The sequence below is a fragment of the Hemicordylus capensis genome, chromosome 1 (genome assembly GCF_027244095.1).
Source record: "Hemicordylus capensis ecotype Gifberg chromosome 1, rHemCap1.1.pri, whole genome shotgun sequence".
NCBI lineage: Eukaryota > Metazoa > Chordata > Lepidosauria > Squamata > Cordylidae > Hemicordylus > Hemicordylus capensis.
The window spans coordinates 351,480,801-351,499,750 of record NC_069657.1 but is presented as its reverse complement, the minus strand read 5'-3'; the positions used below and the strand labels follow the sequence as shown (position 1 = coordinate 351,499,750).

The 18,950-nt window shown below is 44.3% G+C and overlaps 1 protein-coding gene across 1 annotated transcript in view; it reads right to left on the bottom strand.

Moving 5' to 3' along the window:
• Positions 1-3,038: 3,038 nt before the first annotated feature.
• Positions 3,039-18,950, bottom strand: part of LOC128339268 (uncharacterized) — a 38,466-nt gene continuing 22,554 nt past the window's right edge. The window contains exons 9-14 of the mRNA XM_053282883.1: positions 18,327-18,460; positions 12,657-12,785; positions 6,809-6,926; positions 5,821-5,955; positions 4,246-4,371; positions 3,039-3,311 (exon numbers count right to left, since the gene is read on the bottom strand). Coding sequence (XP_053138858.1) covers positions 3,190-3,311; positions 4,246-4,371; positions 5,821-5,955; positions 6,809-6,926; positions 12,657-12,785; positions 18,327-18,460 — 764 coding nt within the window. The 3' untranslated portion in view covers positions 3,039-3,189. The remainder of the gene's footprint in view (positions 3,312-4,245; positions 4,372-5,820; positions 5,956-6,808; positions 6,927-12,656; positions 12,786-18,326; positions 18,461-18,950) is intronic.

Below are 18,950 nucleotides of genomic sequence, written 5' to 3'. Positions count from 1 at the left end.
ACCCCCCACCTCTCACTCACACACAGAGAGAGAGGACCTGTTGAGCGCCTTAAGGGCTGAGAAGAAAAGGCTAATGCTCACCTCCAGGTTCCGACTGACAACACCTCCCGAAAGGGCTCAGCCGAATTCAGGAGAATGGAGTGCGCGCGCGACCGACACCACCTTAACTGCAGGCCCCTCAAAATAACAGACATGGCGGCGGGCCCGAGACAACCAGCGAGTCAGAATCCTCCCAAATCACCCCACGTGTGGCTACCAGGGAGGGGGAGGAGGGAGGCACCATAACTTCGGCGGTCAACACCCCGCCTCCTCCTGTGCCCAGATCCCAGCAACACAGCCGCCTCCCCCCTCCTCAGTGCATATTAATTACACAAAACATAGCCTTTAAAGAATGTTAGAACGAAATAAGGGAGAAGGAAGAGCAACAACAACAACAACAAAAAGGTAAAAAGGAGAGACACAGGGACAAGGGAGAGGGGAGGGGGGGAAGGGCAGAGAAAACAAAGACAAAGAGAAAGTGAGAAAGAAACAGAGACAGACAGGTAAACAAAAAACAAAAAACCAGGGACACACACACACAAAAGGGGGGGGGAGAGATGAAGAACGCATAAAAGGTGGGGGGAGGCTAGCACCCGTTATTATAACGGGCTTAAAAATACTAGTTTTATATAAGAGCAAGATTTGTATATGAAGCATTCTGTTAAGTCTGAATCAAGTTTTAAAGTAGTTAATCCAAAATAACAATAGTTCTCAAATGTCATAAGGGGTGATGGTAACAGTGTAGAAAAGAAACCTTTGTGTCTTTGAAATGCATCTGTCTTTATATGGAATGCAAATATCCAGTGCTATTTGACCTATATAAAATTTAGATATCCTTAACACAGTGTGACATTAACACTGTTTCACAAATGTTACTTTCATCAAAATTGCAGCAATGATTCAAAGTGAACATCTACTTACTGTTTGAACTAGCTAATGTATTGCCAAATTGCTGCAAATTGTTTGACATGTTTAAGCAAACTGTATTCCAGAGCTACACACATTATGTAAGGATCAAGCAAAGAACTTTACATAACTCTTCATCCAAGAACTTGAGGCTGGAAAAGGAAAGTGAGAGGCTTCTTTTAGGGGCAGCATAAATCTAAAGTGAAATGACACTAGGAGAGGAGAGCTGGTCTTGTGGTAGCAAGCATGACTTGTCCCCATAGCTAAGCAGGAATGGGAGGCTTGATGTGTGAGCAGTGCAAGATATTCCCCTCAGGGGATGAAGCCGCTCTGGGAAGAGCAGAAGGTTTCAAGTTCCCTCCCTGGCTTCTCCAAGATAGGACTGAGAGAGATTCCTGCCTGCAACCTTGGAGAAGCCACTGCCAGTCTGTGAAGACAATACTGAGCTAGATAGACCAATGGTCTGACTCAGTATATGGCAGTTTCCTATGTTCCTATGACAGAATCACATCTGTGGTCAGAAGTAAGCAGGTGCTAATGTATCCATCTCGCTTCAAGGAATATTGGGATAAAAGGCAGTGGAACCCCTGTCTGTCAATCTGTGATTTAATTCAAGAGTCAGTTGTAGAACAGACAGAATATGCCTAGGTGGTCCTTGCCAGGTATTCTATAAAGTAATAAGTAACACACAGCAAATTCAGATAACATTGAACTTCTAACAGTGTTAAGTTATAATTATCCAGAGTGAATTTTTGAAAGTCAAAGATAAAGTTTAACTAAGTTTAACTAAACAAGGCTCCACAACTTTTGCCCCCAACTGGCGTTGGACTACAACTCCCATTATTCCCAGTCACATTGGCTAGTCAGGAATAATGGGAGTTGTAGTCCAGCAACATCTGGAGTGCTGAAGCTGTGAAGCCGTGCTCTAGAGCAACCTCCCCAGTTCTCTTGAAATGTGTCAAGAAGTTTATGCACAAAATTATGTGCTAGAATCCTGATGCTGAAACCAAATCTCAAAAATTATGAAAGGTTCCATCAAAATGTAGCCTTAGGCACTGACTGGTTATTCATGTATAAACAAACACACAGACTGAGTGTAGCATCTTATAATAGTACCTGCTAGCATGGCACACACTGAGCAGACACATTTCTTTCGGGAAATGTCGATTTTATTAAACCTGTTTACAAAACTTTCCCTGGAAAGCTAGCAAAAAAAAAAAGCCGTAGTAGTAGTAGTAGTAGTAGTAGTAGTAGTAGTAATGGCTCAGTCAGCATGACCAACAAGAGGAAGTACTTTTCCACACAGCGCATAATTAATCTATGGAATTCTTTGCCACAGAATGTGGTGATGGCCACTAGTTTAGATGGCTTTGTTAAGGGGCTTAGACAAATTCATGGAGGACAGGTCTATCAATGGCTACTAGTCTGCTGGCTATAAGCCAGCTCCAGCCTCAGAGGCAAGATGCCTCTGAATACCAGTTGCAGGAGAGCAACAGCAGGAGAGAGGGCATGCCTTCACCTCTTGCCTGTGGGCATCTGGTGGGCCACTGTGAAGCAGGATGCTGGACTAGATAGACTTTGGGTTTTCTTATGTTCTAATGAGAGAACTGCCATTTTGATAGCCCAGTTAAAGGTTGTTAAAACATCCAGGCAACATGAAAAGCATGTTGTCATATGCTTGCTATTTGTCTAGTGAAGTGGACTGTGGGGTACTAGAGCTGGTTGGAGGGCAAGATGGCCAATGCAGGCTCTGAAGTTGATGAAGGCCCTGGCAAAGGTGGCACAAAGCTGTATCCTAAACATACATGTACAGTAGGCCAATCCTTGGGTTTGCTCCACACATGTATGTTCATTCATATATATTATATATATATACACACACACCAATGAATGAGCTGCATATTATCAACCATACTGGAGCAACCACCACAGCTAGAACTTTTGTATAATCTCAAACAATGCTTTTCAATGGTGTGATGACACATCTAGCTATGAGTCATGTTGAATAATCAAGCAATCATACATGGTTGTGTGACCAGTCTTTAGCTTCCACCCAAACTATGGAAATAAACATCCCATTATTCATAGCCCACTCGTAACATGTGAGCTAGAACACATTTCAAATCAGCTGCCTATCCATAAGCTACAAGGGGGCCACACAGAGATTTGCATCACCTAAAGCCAAGTCTGTGTTGCTTAAAAATCTATTCTCCAGAAAACATTGGCAGAGGGTCAAAAGGTTTCTCACGACTCCATATAGCTAATAGCAATCTTGAGTAGCTCTTGCATTTCTTCAGTTTGTTTACGGACTTGGTCAAGGTGTGTTTTCAACTGGCTCTGGCTGAATGCTGATGAAAACTCTGGATCTAAAAACAAGAAAGCAAGAATTCAAGTAGAACTCTTTATTTGAGGCAATGCGTCTTTTCAAACTTCTACGTACTTTAAGGTGTCATTAGAGAGAGAGAGATCTGACTATCAGTGTTCAGTTTGGATCTACAAAATTTTGGCATCTGCATCAAACCTGAACTGCCCATATTTAACAATAGTTGCCTTCCCTAAAGAGCTATTCATCATTCCGATTTAAGACCAGCCTTGAAATATGACCTTCCATGAGAATGTTAACAATATATGCACACAGCCCTAATTATCACGCTAGCTAGCTAGATTATCCTACCTAATAGTGCAGCGGGGAAATGACTTGATTAGCACACCAGAGGTTGCCGGTTCAAATCCCCGCTGGTACCTATATCAGGCAGCAGTGATATAGGAAGATGCTGAAAGACATCATCTTATACTGCACAGGAGATTGCAATGGTAAACCTCTCCTGTATTCTACAAAGACAACCACAGGGCTCTGTGGTCACCAGAAGTCAACACTGACTCAACGGCACACTTTGCCTGTACTTTAGCATAGTTTTTGCCTGTTTGTCTTGTGAGAATTTTGTGTCCTGCTTTCTTAGCAAGGATTTTGATGTTTTGCTATTTCCTTATGCACTTCCAAGTTCTGTTTCATTCACAATGCAGTAGTTATTCAACTCTTACGTCCATCCTACTTGTATTATAGTACTCCAAGACAACATCCTACAGCTTGATTTTCTGCTTCTGACTTTCCATTTGGGACTCCTGCTGCTTTGCCCTTCTGGAGATGTCTGACATTACATCACTCTCTGGTTTGGACTTAACTGCCTCCAGGGCTGTCCTTTTAAGATGTTTTTAAAATACACTGAAGGGGGGAGCATGGTGAAGCATGGCCAGACAGGCGTTTTATCTTGTCCCAGTGCTAAATAGAATAGGATGTACCTTTTTGTAAAATGCAGAGAATGGATACGCCCAGATGCTGAAAGCGCATGTCCTGGTGAGTAAGATACTTCAGGAGGATTTGCTGAACATTGTCCATACTGGATTTCAACATTGACACCACTTCTTCTAATAAGGTAATATGGAGGAAGAAAAAAATATATATTAGGCAGCATTTTAAAACCAAATTAAGTTGTAGTGCCAACATTTAAAGATGTTGGTGCTACATCAGATTGTTAATAGGGAATGCTTCTTCCTTTCCTAGTTTTCTTGTTCATTTGTAAAAACAAATAAATGCCCCCCCCCAGGTGTTCTTAGCATTATGAATTGAGGCAAGTCCATGAGCCTGTGACTGACCCGCCCCCCAGGCCATTGGTGGTGGGGGGACTAGGGGAAGGCAGTGACATCACTAGTCTTGTGTGCTTTTGTTGCCTTCTACCTACCTACTGCAAATGAGAGAAGGCAGAAGCAGTGCCCTGCCCTAGGGAATGGACTTCTTTCCAGAGTCTCCTACAACGATGCCACAGTTCTGGTGGGGAAGGCCCATTTACTGAAAGGGAGGGAAGAGCCACTGCAGAAAGGCATGGTGTCGCTTCTGCCCTCTGTAAATGGGAGAGAAATAAGGCTGCTGCCAGTACTACTGTGCCCTGCCCCTGATTCACCAAGGGACATATGGAAACATCCATCTATCTGCCATCCATCTATCACCACATCCTGCTCCTCATTCAGAGGAGCTGGGAGGAACAGAAACCCCATGGGGGGGGGCGGGGGAACAGTACAGGGCTTTGCCCCCAGGCCTCCTACAACTTGGTGCATGCCCCGTTAAGAATTTATATATGTCATCTGATTGAAAGCCAGCATGGTGCAGAGGCCAAAGCCTTGATGCTGCAAACTCTGCAGCTGTTAAAATGGGGATACCAATGATAAGGCTCTCCCTAAGTATTTTGACAAGTAAGTGCTGAAGTCCCATACTAGTGCTGAAGCATAACAAGTGTGTATCTAACGCATACATAAACTGTAATTTTAAGTGAATAGTGTATTTGTGTTCCACTGAAACCCCATGCTACACTGACTTTTCAAGTCAATCATCACCTCATGTTTTTCACCCTGATGTACAAATATTTGAACAGCTCTATGCAATGTTGATGTCTTTCAACAGGATTTGCTTCTCTATGGAAGTTTCTACTCTGGTATAAAATATAGCACCCTTTTGCTATTTGTGGATGTTGTATCAGGCAAGAATCTAAAATGTGATCTTGAGAGACATAGAGCAAAGGCCGTATCTCCTGCCTTGAATAAACTAAGTTTATATTCTTTTCATCAGGGACATACTGTAGAAACACAGCTGCTTTTCACAAAATACTTATGCCTTAGCAGGCTTTAGGAGTCCCATTTGTTAACTACTGGACTACATAAAGATTATTGTTGAATTAAAGGATATAAAAGTCTTTGTAACTGAGAGTCGCAGTCGTCCTATTCTACCCAACTTGCTTAAAGCTCCATCAGACTCTTGCTGTTGACACATCACCGGAGAGATTTCAGTGGGTTAGAAATAGAGGTCTATCTGTAAATATTTACCGTGTTGTAACATGTGTTTGATCATGAAGGCAGCTTGAAAAGAAGGCTCTGTTTGTTCCACTTGGTCAGCCAGTCTCACTAGACAACTCATCAGTGGTCCATCCATCAATTCCAGCATGTACACTGCAGCTGTTTCTGATGACAGAAGGGAGGATGAGATGATAAAAACAGCTAAAGTCAACACAGTGGAAATAGTTTTACATGAAATAAAAGGACATAAAATCATCCGATTGGTCTAGAAACAAGACATAAAAGATGCTTCCAAGGCTTGGGAAACAATAAGTGGCTTCAGGAGGATAGAGAGGAATATCAGAATACTCAGAAATACAGATAGGTGCTAATTAAATAGGGTTACATTTACATTGGGATCTGTTTGAGGGCCCATGGAGGCATGATGGCCATCTAGGCTTGCTCCCTTGATTACAAATATTCCAGCACCTGTGCAAAGAAGCAGGGAGAACCATGTAAGGAAGCAAATGTGAGACCATCCACACAGCTGCCACCACCACATTGGTATATTACTCTGCGATCACCTAACTCTGCATCCTTCAGATCAATGGAGCCAATGGAGAGGAGAGTGGTGCTGGAAGGGCTACATACGTATCCCGCATGTACGTATCATGTGCAGCAGTGTTTGAAATGGTACACTATGGCTGAGCTCAACAACCTGGCACTCTCCTGCAAATATACTGCTAAGGAAAAGGCAGCAGATGTGTACTTGGAAAACAGAGGCAGCAGATCTGTATTCAAATTCTAACAAGAAGCTCAAAATGACTTTTCAGGAGCAAAAATCTGTCGGCTGGTCCAGCGATTTAAAAACCCAACTCCTGGACTGTTTACTTCTGATCAGTTGGGAACCCTAGCCCTCTTCCCAACAGATGGTAAAATGAAAGGGGTTGGTATTAATGTGACTCTTTGGGTTATGTGACTTGCTACGGGCAGTTGTATGGCATGCACACACAAAATGCCTTCCAAACTGGGATCTTACCATGTTTCACCAGCTCAGCAAGACAGGATGTCACACAGCAAAGAGATTCCTCTTCTAGGAATTTCACACTGTGGAGAGCTTGAATGAGTCCTTTAATGCATGGACTTTCTAACACTCTCTGTAAACACAGGAAAATAATATTTAAATCTTACATGGCAACTTACATAACTATCAGACCTTCAAAAACTAAGATGTTGGGAGAGAGATGAAGGACATTGAGCCACAAAAGAGTTGGGTATGAACCTTGTTCATTAAAAACCAAACTAAATTCGGCTTTGGTGTTAGCTGCTTCCCAGCAGATGATGGAGTTTATTCAGGATTTCCTAATATGTAAGTTGAGCTATAGCACAGATCATGAGAGGGAAAGGTGAATCGTAGAAAGGGAGAAGGTGCATCTCATTGAGGAAGATCTATGTTCTTCTAAAAGAACATTGAGCAGATTACATGCTCGTACTTGCAAACAGTCACCCACATTCAGCGCAGTGAAATGTGGATGGCTGCATATTGTCCATGCTGCTGCATCTGTCCAAACTCTGTCCATGCTGTTATGGAACAGATGCTGCGACTTAAAGTTGTGCAAGTGCAGGTGTGCTACATAACAACATCCACTGAAAACAATGTACACTGCATTGCACAATTGTGCTTCCACAACTTTAAGCTGCAGCAGAATGGCTCTTCTGCAACAGCATGGGTGTGGTTTATACATGCAGCAGTGTTGGCGGTACTCAATTGTCCATGTTTTGCTGCACTGAATGTGGGCAAGTGCTTTTAAGTAGTAAATACTCTGGCTTTGCCCTCTCTCTGGTCTCAGATTTATGAAGGCTTCCATATAACCCAACAACAAGCTGTGCAAGAGAAGAGGTGCAGGGCAGCAGTCAATCAACTGGGGGATTAAGGCTAATATAACAAAATGTCAAGATTAGATGAGGGAATTAACAATATCTATTGACAGATGCAACCTAATTAACCTTCAACTTCTCTTTCTTGTTTAAATTAACTGTAGTTTTCCTTAAGCCTCGGTTTTTAAAATCTTTTTTAAATTACAGAAGTCAAAACATTAGCCTCTTCAGTCATTAGGATAAATATGTGTGTGACCAAACAGTTAGCAAAGGCATCTGTGGGAATTTGATTTATGCAGATATACACTCTCTTAAATGCTCTAGTTATGCAGCATGACACTCTGAACCTGTCCCACTAGGAGAATTCAAATTGCACTTGAAAGCAATGCATACTGAGTGAATCTGTAATGAGATGTGTTACAACATCCCTAGTCTCATGAGAAGCTACCAAGAGTGTAGTGAAACAATCTTCAAGATAGTACAAGAGCCGGTGAGACATTGTAGCGTCGTTCCTGCAAGCATTTATCCATGCACAGTGGGAGTCTAGGCTTTTGAGGAACCACACTAGTTCAGATATAGTTTTGTAGAGGTCAAGAAATTACCTTGCCCTGTTATTGAAGCTTTGCTGCTTCCCACTGCCGCAATGAGGCAGGGGGCAGAGTTGCGCCCCCATTCACTGAAGCATCTGTAAATTAGGAAGGTGGCATTCATCTGCCTACCACCGATACATATGCATGATACGGTGGTGAGTTGGGGACATCCCAGATGGGGGTGCTAACCTGCTTTTGTTTTACAGACCATCAACGGCTACTGTCCCCACTTCATGTACTCATCTATGGTCACAGCTATGTGTTTTGGGCTAGTTGGAGAGATCGTCAGACCAGCGTGGGTACCCAGTTGGGCTTCACTGGGGAGGCGGAGGTTGACCGGCTAGGGCAACCCAGAATGCTGTGGAACCTGTTCCTGCCGCTCCTGAATGAGTATGCCATGGAACGTGGGAAACCACATGTACTACCCATTCACCTGGGGATCAATGACACTGGTTTGCTTCAGGGCAAGGCCTTGATACTGCAGGCAAGCAATGATTTGTGTGGCTTAGCCACACATTGGCCGGGCATGTTGTTGGTTTGGTCCAACCTGCTTCCATGGCTGAGCTGGAGGGACCAGGGAGGCCCACTGTACTTTAATAGGGTGCACAAGGAAGTTAACAGGGAAATTGGGAGAGCGGTCACCACCTTGGGCGGCAGCATTGTGACATTCGGGTTCAGGACGCCTCACTGTACAGGGGGAATGGAGTACATTTGACTGATCGGAGGAACGAGCTGTTTCTGCAGGACTTGCAATGAAGTATTCAGGAAGCGTTGGCGGGGTGGGGTAAGTGGGGCTAAACAGAGGTTTGCCCCTCTTTTGTGTCAGGAGAGTGCAGGTTTTGGGTAGGTAGAGTGATTAATGGTGTTCAGCTGGAGGGCCATTTGGGGTGAGGGGGGCCAAAGGACAGCCCTTCAGGGTTTTTGCAGCCCAGAGGGCTATGAATGGCCCCCACTTTGGGGGTGGCTCAACTCACCAACTCAAAGTTTTGGCAGCTTTGTCTGGCTGCCACCCCCTCAGCGGGGGAAAGCCTTGCAGTGAGAGGAGGGCAGGACATGGCACTTGACCAAATTCGTACCTGGCCCTTTAACCTGGTGTGGAACGGCCCTCCCTAGGAGGTGGTCCCACATGGGAGGAGTACCCACGCTCTGGTTAGTTAGGTACCTTGTTGCAAGTCTTATTCTGTTGTATTTTAATAAAGTGGTCCTATTTTACTCCAGCTAAGTGTGTCCTGTCTTCATTGAGGTCTGGGGATTAGATTACTGTAGATGTATTGAAAGTAGAAGGAGGGAAGGAAGGAAGGGAACAGCTTGGGCTGGGGCATTAACTCTGCTGTTTTGCCTCTGTCTCACCTCTGCCTCCAGGTGTGTGCCATCTCCTCTGGGGCCTGCTGTTGTTGTTGCTGCTATACAGGGCAGGCTGGCCCAAAGGCACGAGCCTCTTGGTGCAAGCCGAAGAGCGAGAGCACAAGGGCCCTTGTCCTTGTCCCCGTAGGGCAAGCTGTCCGGGGCCCAGAAGACCTTCCTTATTTTCCATCAATAAGCCAGCATGGGAGCTGAATGAGAATATGAGTCCTGGGCCTCGTTATCAAGCCAAGGAGCTGATGGTCAGGCTGAGGGGATGTGTCTGGGAGAGCAGAAAAGTGGGGATAGAGTGGGGGCAGCAATATCACAGGTAGTGGGCAGAGGGAGGCATGGCGGTGGGAGATGGGCAGGCTGTTACAGGGGGAAACAGTCCAGGCAATTGAGGCCTGTTCTTTTTCCCAGCTCTTCTCCCAACCCTCTGACCCCAGGGAGCTCTGAGAACACTCCCCCGAGGATTAGGGTGCTGCTGCTGAATGCCAGGTCAGTCAGTGCTAAAACATCTCTCATCCACGATTTGATTGTGGATGAGCATGCTGACCTGGTATGTGTGATGGATACCTGTTTGGATGAGCTGGGTGGGGTTGGTCTCTCTCAGCTCTGTCCTCCAGGATCATGCAACAGCCCCACCTCGAGGGTCGGAGAGAGGGCATTGCAGTCATCTATCAAGAGATTGCCCGGTCAGGCAGTCTCAGAATTTTTAGTGTTTGTCCTTGAGGGTGGGCCTCCGAGATAGGCTGGGGATTCTGCTGGTGTACTGACCACCCCGCTGCACTTCAGTCTCCCTTCCTGAGCTGGCGGGGGTGGTCTCAGGTTCCCCCAAGCTTATTGTTTTGGGGCATTTCAATGTCCATGCTGAGGCCCCCCTAGTGGGTACGGCTCAGGATTTCATGGCATCCATGGGCCTGTCTCAATTGGTATCGGGCCCTACCCACATGGCAGGATATACTCCCATCTGGTCCCATTGTGTTGGATTCTTTTCAGTTGGTGAGGCCTGAGGATGTGGACAAGATTCTAAGCAGTGTGCGGGCAACATCATGTGCTCTTGACCCTTGCCCTTCATGGTTAATAAAAGCTGCCAGGGAGGGTACAGGTAGATGGTTGGAGGTGATTATTACTGCCTCATTAAGCAAGGGCAGGATGGCATTGTGCCTCAAGGAGGCGGTGGTAAGACCATTATTAAAAAAGCCCTCCCTTGATTCCTCTAACCCGGACAACTATAGACTGGTCTCTAACCTGCCCTTTTGGGGCAAAGTGATAGAGCATGTGGTGGCATCCCAGCTGCAGAGGGTCTTGGATGATATGGATTATCTGGACCCTTCTCAATCTGGCTTCCACCTTGGATATGGGACTGAGATTGTTTTGGTCGCTCTAGTGGATGACCTACACCAGGAACTAGATAGGGGGAGTGCGTCCCTGTTGGTTCTGCTGGACCTCTTGGCGGCATTGGATACCATCGACCATGGTATCCTTCTGGGACACCTCTCAAGTATGGGAATCAGAGGCACTGCGTTGCAGTGGTTCTGGTCCTTTCTTGAGGGGAGGGTCCAGAAGGTGGTGCTGGGGGACAACTGCTCGGCTCCGTGGCCACTGACCTGTGGGGCCCCGCAGGGTTCGGTCTTGTCCCCCATGCTGTTTAACATCTACATGAAACTGCTGGGAGAGGTCATCCAGGGACTTGGACTGAGTTGTCAGCAATATGTGGATGACACTCAGTTCTAGCTTTCCTTGTCACCTGATCGTAGGGATCCTGACTCAGGGGCTGGAGGCCATGATGGGTTGGATGTGGGCTAATAAACTGAAATTGAATCCAGACAAGATGGAGGTAATGTTAGTCAGTAGGAGAGCCAATTGGGATGAGGAGATTTTACCGGTTCTGGATAGGGTTGCACTCCCCTTGAAGGGGCAAGTACGCAGCTTGGGGGTACTACTGGACCGGGCTCTGCTTTTGGAAGCTCAGGTGGAGGCGGGGGCCAGGGGTGCCTTTGCATGGCTTCAGCTAGTGTGCCAGCTGCATCCCTTTCTCGAGAAGGCAGATCTGGCCACAGTTACCCATGCCTTAGTCACATCACGGCTGGATTACTGTAACGCACTCTACGTGGAGCTGCCCTTGAAGACAATCTGGAAACTACAGCTAGTGCAAAACGCTGCAGCTAGGGTTTTATCTGGAGCTGCCCGGTGGGAGCACATCACACCCATTCTGAAAGAGTTGCTCTGGCTGCCAGTTCATTTCTAAATCCAATTCAAGGTGCTGGTTTTGACCTTTAAAGCCCTTAACGGTTTGGACCTGGGATACCTGAAGGACCGCCTGTTCCCAAGGGTTGCTGCCCACTTGATGAGGTCATCTGAGGGGGCTCTGCTCCAGGTGCTGACAATGAGGGATGTTAGGTTGTTGTGCACTTGGGACGGGCCTTCTCTGTTGCTGCCCCCAGACTCTGGAATGCTTTCCCGGTGGGTATCCGCTCCTCAGACTCCATCACAGTTTTTAGAAAGCATGTCAAATCATGGCTTTTTACCCAGGCTTTTATATGATCATCTCCACTGCTGCTGCTTGTATTTTGTACTGTTTTTATGCTTGTGTTTTAATTTTTTAAAAAAATCAGATTTGTTTTTATATTTTTAGCTCAATATTTTAATGTGTCTTTTTTATAATCTTGTTTTTAAATTTTATTGTGAGCCGCCTTGGGATTTTCTTAATGAAAGGCAGGGTATAAATTTAATAATAAATAAATAAAAATAGAACTGTCTTTGACAACTACTGCGAAAGCTCCACTGATTCCAAATGCTGCAGTGACAGAGGAATTTGCCACATATTTGCATATTATACCTGCACTGCAACATCTATGATGGCTTTCACTTTGTTTTGAGGTGCAGTTCAAAGTGCTGGTTTTGACACATAAAACCTAAGCCCAGGATAATATAAACCACCCCTGATTTTCTTGGATGAGAATCAATACAAAACTCTTGGTGTTTTCTCTGTTAACACCACCTAACTAGACACACTGTCAACTAAAGCCTTCAGAACCATGTATAATCCTGAAAGGAAAGCTTGGCACTCACTTGTATGCTTTTAGAAAGGCTTAGATTTTTGATGAAGCAGGCAGCATGACCAATGATCACTGGGTCTGTTTTCCAGGTAAGCAACAGCTTCCCTAAACTCTGCAGCACTTCAGCACATGTTAGTGCATCCTGCAAGTGCAAGACTGCCAGTTATTCACTGAAAATAAAGGGAGCGATGAACATTGTGATGTGAGATGACACTACACTGCTACTATGGAGGGGCTCACCAAAGGGTTATCGATGGGCATGTTTGGATAATGGCACAGTGCACAGATAACACAGCCTGTCTCTTAAACGAAGTTAGGAAAATAAGAGCTGTACAATATTCTAACAATCTCCTGAGCTAAGGGGAAACCCCAGTTAACCTTGCCAGTGGTTCTTGCACATGAAACTACAGTAAAGGCTGGAATGGGGAGCTGGGACAGGGTGGATTGTACTCTGGAGAGGGGACAGGCTTGGGAAGGATTACGGGGTCCCACAGCTTTAACTATGGTTAACCAATCAGCAGCATTATACTACACTTACTTTAACTGCAGCAATGAATCAGCAGCAGCTATCAAACTAAGATCCATACAAAGCCCTCTGCATATGTTGGCATAAAAGGTAGTCATATACATGATCCCTAAGGAGACCATGGCTGAGCAGAACTGTTTAAATATGGTATCAGCAGGCAGAAAAAGTGGCCCTTGTAGCTCGTCTATTGAATAACCATACTACTACTATGACCAATATTTTATACTGCTCTTCAACCAAAGGTCACAAAGTGGTTTACAAAGAAAAATAAATAATACATAAATAATCTAAAAGAAACATAAGACAGATACCAGCAACAGCCACTGGAGGGATGCTGTGCTGGGGCTGGATAGGGCCAGTTGCTCTCCCCCTGCTAAATATAAGCGAATCACCACTTTAAAAGGTGTCTCTTTGCTCAGTTTGCAGGGGTTCAATATCAGTGCCAAATATCTGCAGCAAACTCACAGCTCAGTTATATTGGTTCTTCTTTGTTCTCAGCTGCTAAATCAAAATAAGGCAGTTGAAATATAAGGAAATTACTTCCTAGTGTTCTTCACATAAAAGCTTTGGGCAGCATCCAGAATAAGACTTGCAGAAGGCAATCACTTCCTCTTGCATTGGGGGAGAAGGATTATTTCCATCAATCCCTCCTTCCATCCTCAGCCTGTTATGCCTGCAAAAATAAGTCCCTGAGAATTTTCAGGCTGGGAAATAGGAGGCTGCAGAGCAAAGGAGGGGAACAGTAATTTCCCCACTTACCACATGCAAGCAGAAGCCTTCTTTTTGTGCCTTAGTTTGGATCCTGCCCTTTGGCTTTAACATGTGGAAGATTTGCAGAGTTATGTGTTATAATATACCCACACTTCTTATTTTCTGCACTGCCTTTCTGTTGTTTTTCCACATCTGCTCCAAGCTCCTGCTCCCAGTATTTAAGGATTTGCACTTCTCCACCCCAAGTCTGCTTCTTGCTGCTCACTGCATTGATAGATGCATCCCACTGTACTGGAGATCACTATGACTACATCACTAACATGGTGGTGGAGGTGGGGAGTCCAAATACAGATGGCTCAGGCTCATTGTTGCAGTGAGGTGTGTACATTTCAGGCCAGCCTTAATTATGAATATGTGTCCTTTTGTTAAGGAATGAAAGTGCTATGAAGTCATCCAGGATGGCAGACCTACAGTAACCAAAGAACAGATTATTTCTGCCTCCTTGTAAACATAGGGTGCCATTAGTAATGGCTGAAACATTAGTTAATCTTAGTTGGAAATATTAGCTTTGTCCGGCAGTTTGTTTTTTGAAGCTGTTCCCATGGAGAACTCCCTTTCTACTTCACTTGGAATTCAGGTCAGAACGAGAATGCTTTTAAAAGGTTTGAAAAAAACAAGCTAGAAAATGAGAAGGCATGAAAAGATCAGCTGATTGTCTGTGTAAACCAGGGTTCCCCATCCCCATCTGCACTGAATGCAGAGGGGAAACTAGGAGCACGTCTAGTAGCCCCATTTCTGATGCTGCCATGGACGGCAACCATGGCCAATGTCCATGTACTGAGCAAAATGTACAAAAGGGACCTCTGTGCATATAGTCCCTCTGGGCAGTAAGGAACTCTGCCCTAGGATACTGGGTTATTGTATGAATACGATGAATATTTATATACTGATTTTCAACAAAAGCTCCTAAAGTGGTTTAGATAGATAGATATAGATAGGCTCCCCGTCTCCAAAGGTCTCACAATCTTAAAAAGAAACATAAGATCACTAACAACAACCACTAGAAGGATGCTGTGCTGGGGATGGATAGGACCAGTTCCTACTAAATAAAGAGAATCACCAGTTCTGAAAGGTGCCTCTGCTCATTGTATGTACATGGGCATCTTGTTTGCATTCCAATAAATGAATTGCACAGACATGTGTGGCTGTCCCAAGTGCCAACACCAGGGCCAGAGGGGTGAACATGTGCCCATTTCTTATGTGTGCCTTCTTCAGATCCAGCATGCCACAGAAGTGTCCAATATCACCTGCTTTAATAATTAGGTAATGAGACATCTGGACTGGCCCAGTCTGTATACCAAGAGCTTGATCTTTTCTCTCTTCTCTAAACAACAAAGCACCATTCTCTTCTGATGTCCTCTGAGTTTGAAATATGGAGAACAGAGAAGGATTAATAAAATCCATAAGCCCCACCACCTGAGTCCCCCCCCCTTTTAGTGGGGCCCCCAAAGCCTTCTAAATACAGGAAGTCCCCAACTTACAAATGGGCCATGTTTCAAAAGTCAATTTGTAAGTCAGATGTTTATAACTCAGAACACAATAGTTCTCAAGAGTGATGGCTTGTTTGTATGTGCAGGCTTGCATTTTGTAAGTTGGGGCTTATTTAATGTAGTATTTTATGGAGCTTTGTTTGCATGTACCAATGTTTGTAAGTAGGATGTGTGTAACTTAGAGACCACCTGCACAGTAGCTATGGGACCATCACAAAAGGTATTGAGCTGGGACCCACCTGCCCCCCATTTCCATTATTGGAGCACTGCTTGGGTTCAAGCTCCTCAAAAGTTCCAGATCTGCCCAGATCCTTGCCAGATCCAGCCCATTTCCATATTCTGGCTCTCTCACCAGACCTGCCTCATTTCTGTTCTTCCAAGACTCCAGGAAATCTTCTCAGCTACAACCTGCAATCATAATTAGGGTAGGAAAAGCCTCCTACCCTAATTCAGGAGTGTTGTGTACTCCCTTTTGCTGATCTTCTGCCAGTTCAAACCAAGGTTGGAGAGTCTGTCGGTGCTTGTGACCTAAGCAGCTGTATGGAGCTGTCTGGCCCAGCACACTTAATTTTAACTGTACCCATCTGCTGAATGAAGTAGGAGGGAAAGTCCTCTGGCCCAGCTGCTGCTTAGCACATGAGCACCTACAGCACCTCTGACCTTGGTTTTAAATGCTCAGTGAACAAGAGCGCAAACAGCTCCCAAGTTAGAGTAGGAGGTGTCCGCTGCCCCAATTATGATTGTGTGAACTGCCCTATTATAAGCTTAGTCTTTGTGCAAGCAACGTCCCCAGCTTGGCCTGGCCAATTTACGAACATATACAAAAATCAGTGTGTTTCAGGGCATGAAGTGTAGAGCTTAGACCTGAGAGAGCTTTCAAATCTTGAGTTCATTATAGGCTTCCTGCTTGGTCTCAGCCAATCCACTGCTCCTAAGCTTGTAAAAAGTGTGTAATAGTTATGACAGCATTTTTGTGAGGGGTGATTTGTTTTGTATACAAATCTCCCGAAACAGGTAGTTTGGGTACAGATCATTCTGTACCTGAAATGTTTTGCACATCCCTAGTATTTGTCCTTCCAGGTATTGCTGTGGTGTGCATGTTGGGTACAACCCACTGGGAATGTATACTCCATACACTCTGATAAAATGAATGGGAGTAACAAAGCAGCCTTATACTCTTACCAATTTCCTTCCATGGTCAGGAGATGTTCCCAGAGGAATTGGTTTCCCTTCCCCTGAGCACATCTGTTTAAAAACCTGACTGGAAGGAAAAACATGACTGGAAGGAAAAACATGACTTCACATACTGGAAGGAATATTTTATCAGCATGTATTCCCTTCCTAATTATTGGATCGCCACCTAATGGCGCAGCAGGCTAGCTAGCCAGAGGTTGCCGGTTTAAATCCCCGCTGGTATGTTTCCCAGACTATGGGAAACGCCTATATCAGGCAGCATAAAAGGCATCATCTCATACTGCGTGAGAGGTGGCAATGGTAACTCCCCTCCTATATTCTACCAAAGACAACCACAGGACTTCTGTGGTCTCTAGGAGTTGACACCGACTTGATGGCACACTTTACCTTTAATTGTTGAGTAACAATTGTCCAAAATTGCCCTAAGGACCTTAAGCATTCCACCAACAGTGATTTCTTGTAAGTGGAACTGAAAAGCTTTCAGCTCAGTCATTGCACAAAAGAGAAGTAGACTAACAAAGGCACTGCCAAGATTGTTTCTGTGTCTCAAAATTTCTTGTGGCTGCAGAAGCAGTAATAAGTACAACTAGTGAAGAGGATGAAGTGTGATTAGTTGTGCTTGCCCACTGGTAGAACCATCCTTTGGCGAAAAACAAGATGGTTCAAGCAGCTCTGAATTAGATTTGCCTCAATCTAAACTGGAATTAATACGTAGTGCAAGTACTTCTCTAAATAATGACAGTGAAACTGAAGCTACCTCAATAGATGAGTGGACAACAGTGCTACACAGAGATATAACATAACATACCGCTGCTAACTAAACAGATATCTTTTAAAGTGGTGTTTCTTTCATATTTAGCAGGGGGAGAGCAACTGTCCTTATCTGAACCCAGCACAGCATCCCTCTAGTGGCTGTTGTTGGTGTCTACCTTAAGTTTATTTTTAGACTCTGAGCCCTTTAGGGACAGAGGAGCATCTTATTTATATAGTATTTATTTTTCTATGTAAACTGCTTTGAGAACTTTGATTGAAGTAGTAGTTGTAGTAGCAGCAGCTCTTGGGGTGTGCTAAAATTAGTATATCAACAACAGTTTTTGGTGCCTTCATTTAAAAAAAAATTACACTAGTAAGGAGAATGCATGCTATTGTGTGCAAGTATTCCAATATAAATAATTTCAACACCCAGTTTGAATATAACATTTAAACCACATTAAGTGCCCTTTATTGATTCCCCACCCCCAATCAAATATTTCAGTACAAGTAATTGTGACAATTAGGAAGACTTTTCAGATATTTATACAGAACATTAAAGCTTCCATGGTTTGTTTGTTTTTTAGTTTTGTTTACTAAAATATATAGGTCAAATGAACATGCCAACTCAGAAAATAATCTATTTAGGGTACTAGAAAGTGTTCTGGATTTTCCCCCTATTCATAATTTCCCAGAAAACCCACATCACTATCTGGAAGAGGTGGGACATACAGAGCGATACTTTTCTCACTCTGATTGTGCCTTCTTGAGTGCTCTGTGCAAAATAAATACAGTTGGGCTATTTGAATAGTGAGCCATTTCACATTCTTGGGGGCCCAGCACATTCTCTGCATAAGGGCACTCTGAAGTCGACTTTATACTACCTCTGAACATTACTACCACACATGCTGAACTTATAAAGCCAGTGATACCAAGAAACTGAAATGTTTACCTGATTGGCTGGGGACTGGGATAACATCCGGAGGAGAATGATGGAATTCTGTTGAATCTCTGTATTGTTAGATGCAAGGAGAGGGCACAGGTGAGGCAAAATGTGCTTAGCAACAATGCTGGTCTGAATGTTCTCTGTTTGGAAAATGAGAAGGCAGCCCAAAGTTATATGCACAGCTCAACAAAAGCTATTTTGAAAAAGGATTTGTGAGAATAGTAAGATAGTAGTAATAATTTTTCTCCTTAGGTCTTTCCTTCCTTCATCCATCACATTACTGTATCTTAGTTATCCTCCAAACAAGCAGCAGATGAAGTCAGAACCTCTACTGAACTTCCAACAAGGTAGGAAGCTGGATCAAAGGAAAGGTTTGTACAAGGTCACTGCCAGCCAGGTAATGAGAATTCTACTGGAAGGCAATGGGCTGAAACTAGTATGAAATCCAGATAATATGGTTCTGCAAGTTCATTTACTATTTTTCTTCATGACCAACTGCTGCTAGGCATGGGTGACTGACTGCAGCCTTTGGAGAATATAATCACCCACACGCTTATATTTTAAAATAATATTCTAGGTTAGTTTTGTTCACACATTGTTAAGAGAGTAAAAGAGTGCTAAGAGGGTGTG